At 44.2% G+C, this 8,897-nt stretch overlaps 1 protein-coding gene across 1 annotated transcript in view; it reads right to left on the bottom strand.

Annotated features, from left to right (window-relative positions):
* The window catches only part of Adamtsl3 (ADAMTS like 3), a 284,359-nt gene that overhangs the window by 236,067 nt on the left and 39,395 nt on the right, over positions 1-8,897 (bottom strand). Inside the window, exon 3 of the mRNA XM_028754834.1 lies at positions 5,532-5,651. Within this exon, the coding sequence (XP_028610667.1) occupies positions 5,532-5,651 (120 nt within the window). The remainder of the gene's footprint in view (positions 1-5,531; positions 5,652-8,897) is intronic.

Genomic DNA, 8,897 nt, shown 5'->3' with positions numbered 1-8,897 from the left:
TGTGTGTGTGTGTGTGTGTGTGTGTGTGTGTGTGTGTGTGTGTGTGTACAGGGAAGAATATACATATATGTATATATTATTTTCTTTTTAAAGATGAATCCACTGAGACATGGCCAGGAAGAGACAATACAAATGCTAAGTTAGTCACAGGCTCCATCCCTAATGGCTTCAGTAAAGAGAGACACACAGGGGGAGGAGATGGTGGGGTATGGACAGACAAAATGGCTCACCACTGTGAAGTCAAGGTAGTCTCCTTACACATAGTCCCAAGCTTAGTTCAGTGAGATTTGCCTCATCACTTACTGGATGTGCAGCTTCATCCTCATGTTCAAAACTAACCATGCCTTGCTCTTTGTTTATTTAAAGCTTAAAATTGGCAAGACTGACATTACATCATCAAGGACACACAACACATAGAGACAATTTACACAGCGTAGACAATCACAGGTGAAGAGAATTTCTAAGTTGCTTTCATCTTTCTGTTGCCTCCTCTGTAACTGTGGCTGTCAACAAGAAGGAACCCTACTTCTCTAACCCACATGCCTGAGGGACATACCTTCCTCATTTCTTCACCCCTAACAAGTTCCAAAGGACTAAAGAAAGGGTAAATCACACACACACATACACACACACACACATACACACACACACACACACGCACACACAAAATGCTCCATAATCATTTAAATAAGGCCAAAGAACAATAGACAGGACACACGCACAGCCTTTGTCCCGTAGAGGTCCTCAGTAGAAAAGGAATGACAAAAGCATTTACCCTAGAGACTGGTTAAGACGACTTTGGCCAGAATCACAATAGCAAGTATCACAGACAAGTACTTTCTCCAGCTTGAGTTGTGTTTAGCGAGTAGCTCCAGGTTTCCTCCTGGGAAAGGGAGATGATGAGGTCTTGTTTCGTGCACACTTCACCTTGATCCACGGAAGACTGGAATGTGAAGCACCACTGTGGACACTGGTTTACAAGTCTGTAATAGGCTTACAGAGAGCCTGCTTATTTAAATGGTTATGGAGTATTTTTGTGCATGTGTGATTTATAATTAATTTGTATACTTACTACATCCAAGTGTCCGAAGGCTCTCAGAAGATGTGCTACCAAGTAGGGAGGCAGTGCTGTTTGGATTTAACTTTGAAAACACCATGATTTCTGTTAAAAACTGGGGAGGGATGATAAGGCTTCTAAGATGCTCCTGACTAACCCCAAATTCCCGAAGTTGCTGAGTCTGAATCCAGAAGGCAATCCGTTAGTATCAAAACATCCTCTGTGATTTCATATGGTCCCCAAAGCTCTCCTTGATCATAGCCACGAGATCAAGGTCTTTGGAAAGGAACAAAGGAACAGACTCACTCCTAAATCTGAGAGAAGCAGATGGAGATGGTCTAGGATAGCAGGTCTGGAGTGTGGAGGGCAGTGGTCTTCAGCTTTCAAACAGCCATCTGGATGTCCTTGACTAAGTCATTGGAACACTTAGTGTCTCTCCTTTCCTGACTCATGGAACGATGTGTTAGAACTGAAGTCTGCACCAGCTGTACAACTCTCTAATTCTTACGTAACAAACAGTTCATTGCTTTGCCAGCTAGACTGCCTCGGTAATCAGAGTGAACCAATTAACACGGCCCCTGGTATACTCTACTTGTGGTTTCAAACTAAATTTTTTTTTTTTACAGTGAAAGGAGGGAAGGTCGTGAAACCCACTCATTCTGCTTTGGAAAACAGTTGAAGGATCTGAGGTTTACAGATGTCACGTTGCTGTTACAAGCTCATTAGATGGAAGTATGTGAAGGGTGCATGACCAAACTTGCTTGCAGCCCAGTGGGCAGCCCGCTGGCTTCAGGCTCTTCTCTCCCTAGAAGCTGCTTCCACTCCTGAATAAGCCACAATGTGGCTTTTATATGTCTCATTAAACATAGCCTGCACCTTAACTGTGCTTTACAGGCCTAGGGGTTATTAGTTTTCCAGGCACCTAATCCAGAAGACATTTGGAAAGTGACCTAAAGGTCTTTGTGAAAATGTGCCCAGGATAAAATACTTTCAAGAGTCCTGTGGGAGTTGTTCTAGAAAGCCAATGTCTACACACCTACCACCTGCTTGCTATTTTATAAAATGAGTATTTTGTAGGGAGGAAGAGCCCAGTGAACCCACTTCTGCCCCTACCACTTTACAGTCCAGGTTGCTGCCTCATTTGCACAAGCGCTTTGTCAGTCTGGCTCCAGGCCACTGTGAGAACAAACCACCACAACTAGTATAAACACTCCCACTTGGCAGGTAGGTACCCAAGCCACCTGGCAGGGCAGAGCTGTCCTGGGTATCAGCCACAGACACCACTTTCTGGCTGTTATATAACAAACACTGTCCTACCCCTTCCCCAGGTATGGAATCTTTGCATCAACTTCCCTGCAAAACATTTAGGAACACTCTGGGAATTCCTGCAAAGCAAAAATGGTGGCATGCCACCCAGAGTGTTGTAGTCTGCCTCATCTGAGACAGTCTGTTAAAGTGCTTCAGCTGATGGCTAAACACAACCCTTGTATGAGATTGGATCCAAAGATTTGTTCAAAGCTTTCACACACAGTGATATATAAAAGAATCCAGACACAGATGAGCACATGCCGTATATTCTACCTATATAAAAATAAACTGAAGGGTAGATAGAACCAGCTTAGACCAAGGACAGAGTCAGAGGCATTTGTCCTTCATGGATAGTGGATATTGATTAGGAAAGAATGCAGAGACCCCTTATGGAGTTCAACGTTCTATCTCTTCATCTTGGTAGTTGTTCCACATGTGAAAAAAAGATACTGAAATCTGCCAAGTCCTAGAATCCAGATATGTCTTCGTTCCATGTGCATCTAGACCATGTGCAATAAAAGTTAATTTAAGATTTATCTTCATCTTTAATTATGTCTATGTGGGTTGTAGAGCATAGGCACATGAATCCAGGTGACTCTGGAGGCCAGAAGAGAGCATTGGTCCTCCTGGAGATGTAGGTGGTGGTGTGCCATCGCATATGGATGCTGAGAACCAAACTCAGGTCCTTTACAAGAGCAGTACATGCTCCTAACCTGTTTGAGTCCAGGGTAAACAACACACTTACTGTTTCTTGCTTGGTTTCTCTAAAGTGCTCATTGATAGAAAAACATTTGATGCATTGATTTACAACCTAGAGGGAGCTACAAGTTACAGACCTTCTGAAGACCCATAGGATAGAAAGGCAGAACACGGCTTAATGATCTTTGGGTCCTAGTGGGAACCAGTCCCAAAGGGTTGGGCTAATGATGTGAATCCAGTTAACCTGGCTCAGCCCAGCTCCCAAGATGATGTTGATTTCGGGATCGGAGAAGTGATGGGATGTTGAACTTTCCAGTTAAAAAGTGTAATCGTGTCTCATCCTGCTCCAGCACTCTGTGATGCTCTGTGTCAACAGGAAGTTTTCTAGGCCACAGCTCTGCCCCTCATTACCAACCCCAGATGTAGAACTATGCACACCAAGAGTAGGTAACTCAGTAGTAGCCCCAGAGACTGGGAGAAATAGAATCCTGGGCCAAAGCACCAATGATTGGGAGAAGTAGAGTCCTGGGCACCAGGCTTTCCCATCTGGCCCTCTGCTCAAGGCTTTCATCAGTACCAGTGTTTCACACTAGGTGAGACTTCAGTCCTCATTATAACCCATAGCCCAGTTCAGGTCCAGCCAATCCTAGAGCTGATCCTGTTCTCTGTAGTTTCATCCCACACATAACCGTGTCAATAGATTAAGTCTCTCAGAGTTGCTCCTCCTGAGGACTGTCTTCCTAGGTCCACCTAAATCAACCGCAAGACGCTGGCCTTTCATCACACAGCCTAAAACAAGACAGCTCACCCCAAATCATCAGCCATCCCCCTCTATGCCACTGTGTGCCATGACAAGGGTCATGCCTGGCTCTTCATCTCCTGTGTGCCAGAGCCACACAGGTCCATACGGGTTTAAATCTCCACTTCCTGTTCTCTACCACTGCCACTGGACTTCGGGTACTCAGCTAGAAACCAACATTTGACAGAGCCGATGTTCTAGTTCACAACTGGAGGTGATGTGAAGGACCTGTCTAATCTTAAATGTTAACACTGAATTCAGATAGAAAGACAACCATCACTCTAATGTCCAAATTCTACAGCACAGCAATCACAGTTTAATTTTCTGGTTAGCCTTTATGGCATGATTTCACACACACACACACACACACACACACACACACACACACACTTGAGAAACCAGGATTGTTAAACATGCAGGATTACCTCTTCAATGGAGAGATAAATAACTTCTGTTTTTCCATCCAGAAGGCTGGAAATGGAGGTGGCTAACAGCCTGGTAAAATATGTACTATTTGTAGGGCCAGTCCATCCAAGCTTCCACAAGCAGGACCGGAGATGGCTAATACTTTAGGTCAGCTTTGCATTATCTATATAGTCAGGAGGTCCCCCAAGCTCCCATAACCAGGACCAGAGATGGCTAATAGCCAGATGACCTCTACACTATGTATGACTGAGACCACAGCAGAACACCCTCTAGGCCCTTAGGATAGCACATGAGTCTATCTCTAGAACCCCCCTTCACAGAAGAAATAACACATACTTTGAGAAAAGTTTTGACACAATTGTGCCTCCTTGTGCACAGACGATTGTATTATGCCAGGAAACTTTATTTTTTTTTACAAACTGAAATGTACTCAAATACCCTTACAACAAACTACTGATGTCAGACTCTAGAAGTTTAAACCAACACAGGTTTGAGTTGTGCTGAACTGGATTTCCTTACCTCATGTGGAGCAGCACTCTGCTGGCCCTGGCGTTTGCAGAGACGCCCCCATAAGAAGTGAAGTGAAAGCTGACAGGACGGAGAAGCGACAACTACACAGTCAGAATCCTCTGATATCTCTCTCTGGGAGAATAAATTTAATGATATCTAAAACATCATCTCTTGTGAGAGAAACAAGAATCAGTCTTGAGCCAGTGTTCCAGGGAGAGCTGAACTGCCTACAGGGCAGGAAGTCACTGAAGCCAGCAGCTTCAGGTTCCTGCAGGGTGTCAAGGATCTGTAATATTAATACTGGCCAGAGGAACACAATGTTCTATTGTGTAGACACCATGTGTGTGCATGCACACATGCACATGTGTATATGTGTATCTATGTGTGCACCTGTGCTCGTGTGAAGGCCCGAGGAGACTGCTTGTCCTCCTGTATCACTTTCTATCTTATTCCCTTGAGACAGCCTCTCACCAAACCTAGAGCTGAGTGTTTGTCTTCTAGGCTGACAGCCAGCAGGCTTCATTGATCTGACGGCCCTGCACTGGGCTTCCAAACACAAGAAACCACATAAGGCTTTCGCTGTGGGTGCTTCAGATCCACACTGTAAGTTCCTATGCTTGCAAAGCACGCAAGCATTCTTAAGCACTGGGCCTCTCCCCAGCCCTTTACTGGCATTTCTGAGGAAGGAAAGGCAAAGCCGGAGATGGGACTTTGTGCAGCCAGTCATCTTACCTGATCATCATAGCGGTAGGTGAGGAACTGCTCCCCTGTGGTGTCTTCTAGGAAGCTTCCCTGAGGAGAGAGCGCAAACTCAGGAAGGAAGTAGGCTCCAGGAGACTTCTCTGCTGTGGCCTGAAAGGAAGGTCACATGGTCACAAATAAGACACCAGGAAAGATCCTCTAGGAGGCAGAATCTCAAAGATCCCACTACAACCAGACTCATGACAGAAAGAGAAAAGTGTCCTCTGAGCCAGGAGTGAGGTGAGGAACATCAGATATTGGTGCAGGGACACTTTAGACCAGGATATTCCTGGCACATGCGGCCTCTTTTCTCTCTCTTCCTCCCTGCTCCAACTTTCAGCAATTAAAGCCTTGTAACAATTACTTGCTCAAATTTCATTACTGCAAACCCATTGCTTTTAGGATGTTTTTCTTTAAAAAAAGATTGGTCTTATTTTTATGTTCATGTCTCTTGTCTGTCTGTGTGAATGTTTGCCACATGTATGTTGGTGCCCCAGGAAACCAGAAGAGGGTGTCAGATCACCTGGAGTGGGAGTAAGGGACAGTTGTCAGCCGTGTTATTGATGTTGACCTGGGAGCTCGGCTCAGGTCCCTAGGAGAACAGCCTGCACTGTGTCTCTCCAACCATGTAGAATTAATTTTCTTTCTTTCACTCCTTCCTTGTCTTCCTTTGTTCCACCTTTTTCTTCCTTATAAAACATTAGGGAAGGTTTATTCCCACACTGCAAACAATATTTCTGTTCATTACATGAACTTTAGAAAATGCAGACTATAAATCAACGAGAGGTCACCCACACCTCTTGCAACCCATAATAACAACTTTTTATTATTTTATCGTATTTCCTTTGAGGCTTCTTTTTCTTTCCTCACAACACTTTGTGTGTTTTCACATAGACCCTGTTTAAATAGACCTTTTTCACAGAAAGGCTTTGTTGTGTCCTTGGGAAACTCAAACATTTGCATGTAGATGACTGGTCTGAAGGACCAATGACTGGGGTCTTCAGGAGTAAAGACATCTACTGTGGAATATGCCTCAGGTAATTGTACTCACTCCCACTCTGCCATCCAGCATGACCCTGTCATAGGTGGCTGAGAGAAGCTGAGGATGAGGAATGCTTTCCAGAATCTCTGCCTTGATTTCGCCAAGGAGGGAACTGGCAAAGGAAGTGACATCCTCAAGCTTAGTTTTATTCGGTCAACACACTTGGAACAACGGTTGCACACACCCCAATGGCGAGCACTCCCCCTGCTTGGGAAGGAGTAACTATGAAATAGGAGATCAGAGGAATCACTCCAAGGAAGCTGCTTTCTGGAACAGGAAAGAGTAGGATGCAAAGCATTCCTGACAGCTCTGCTGTCCCAGGGGTCACCTTCCCATGGTGTAACACAGGCTTTGCTTACAGCAGAACCAGGGACTAGGGGTTGAGCTCCATTGGTAAAATGGTGTCTGGTTTGCATAACACCCTGGGTTTGATTCCCCAGCTCTGCATAAACTGGGCTTGGTGATGAATGCCTGTAATCCCATCACTTGAGAGGTGGGGACAGAAGGATCAAAAACTCAAGAATATCCTTGGCTCTATAGCTTGTCTAAATCAGTCAATCAATCAATTACATTTATTTGAGTGATAAACTTTGAAAAGAAAAGTCAGCACGCAGTAGTTTAGTCAAGGGATACTGATCAGATAACTCTACTAAACTGGATAGCACTAGACAAAAAGAATTGTGAGATTTTCTTCATAAATTTCATTTTTAAGTTAGATTTAAATTGTTATTAGATATTTAACACTGCTGTCCTAGTTTGCTTTCTACTGCTGTGATAAAACATTCTGACAAAAATCAACTTGGGGAGGAAAATATTTAGTTAGCCGAAACATCCAAGTCAGAGCTCATCATGAAAGAAAGTCAGGACCGGAGCTTGGAGGCAGGAACCGAAGCAGAGGGCATGGCTGCATGCTGGCTTGTTCTGCATGGCTTGCCCAGTTTACCTTCTTATACACCGCAGGACCACATTCCCAGATATGGCACTGCCCACAGTGGGCTGCTCTCCTAACACACAAGTGTGTGTGCATACACACACACACACACACACATTATCAATCAAGAAAATTCCCCACAGACCTACTCAGAAGCCACTCTGATGCAGGCAATTCCTGAGTTGAGGCTCCTTTCCCAAATGACTCCAGCTTGTGTCAAGTTTAAGACCAAAAATCAAAAGATCAACTGACACAATAATAACTATTCTTTTTTATTATTTAACATGCATGTATGAATGAGCACTCATGTGCCATGACACAAATGTGGAACACCTTGGAGTCAGGACTCTCGAGTCTTACAGATCTAACTAGGTTGTCAGCTTTGGCAATAGGCATTGCTAACCACTGAGCCCTCCCTCCAACCCCATGTACTCATTTGTTTCTATTGCCTTCAGAATTCATGAAAGCATAATTCTGGAAGTCTGAAGAGCCCTTAGAAGTCATCAAAGCCCAAACCTTCACTTTACAAATGAATATAAAAAGGCTTTGCGTGTACATCCTCACCGACCCAGGCCTATGCTTACGCTAGAACATCTCAGCCTTGGACAAAACATGAAGAATCCCATTCTGTTGATCATTCATTCAATATACTAAGGACTTTTTAATGCCTAGCACAGATCTTAGTGCTATAAACACCAAGAGAAACATGAATGGTAAGGTCCCCGTAATCATGGAAGTTACTTTTTTGATGGAGAAGATACCTCAAAACATAAGTAAGCAAACAAGAAAAATTGAAGTTATAAGTGTTACCAAAGAAATGGCCTGGGTGATACGACAGCAAGGAAACAAGAGCAGGATTGTAAAGATGAGGTCCAGCTAAGCATGCCTGAAAAGACGGCATTTGTCTACTTCCTAAAGCAGAGAGGGGGAAGCATGCAAATAAAAGCAATGATCTGTATTTTGGTCAGATAAACAGTGATCCTCAAAGCCCTCACTTGGAAAGGATGTCAGTGAGCTTGAGATTCAGAGAGAAGAGCAGTGTGGCTGGACTCAGGGTGGGCCAGAAGAAAATGGGCAGTTACTGTGTAGTGTTAGGGAAATTTGCACTGGGTTTAAGAAGTGATCTGGATTACAGGGAATGGATACCATAGAGATGGGGCACAGGGATGGGAATATGGTGTAGCATGCTACACATTTTTAACGACTGGAGATTCTGGAGCATACTTGCTTGCTTTCTGGAATAATCTCAGACTAAAACTGAAACACTAGAAACAAGAGATGATTGCAAAAGTGAAGTATCCACCCATGGGACTACAGAGAGTGCTCACTGGACAGAGCAGTTGCTGAGCATGCAAGAGTACCCAAGTTCGGATCCCAGAACCTA

The sequence above is a fragment of the Grammomys surdaster genome, unplaced genomic scaffold (genome assembly GCF_004785775.1).
Source record: "Grammomys surdaster isolate TR1022 unplaced genomic scaffold, NIH_TR_1.0 126036, whole genome shotgun sequence".
Taxonomy (NCBI): domain Eukaryota; kingdom Metazoa; phylum Chordata; class Mammalia; order Rodentia; family Muridae; genus Grammomys; species Grammomys surdaster.
Note: the sequence above shows the minus strand (reverse complement) of the source record. Positions and strands in the feature narration are given on the sequence as shown.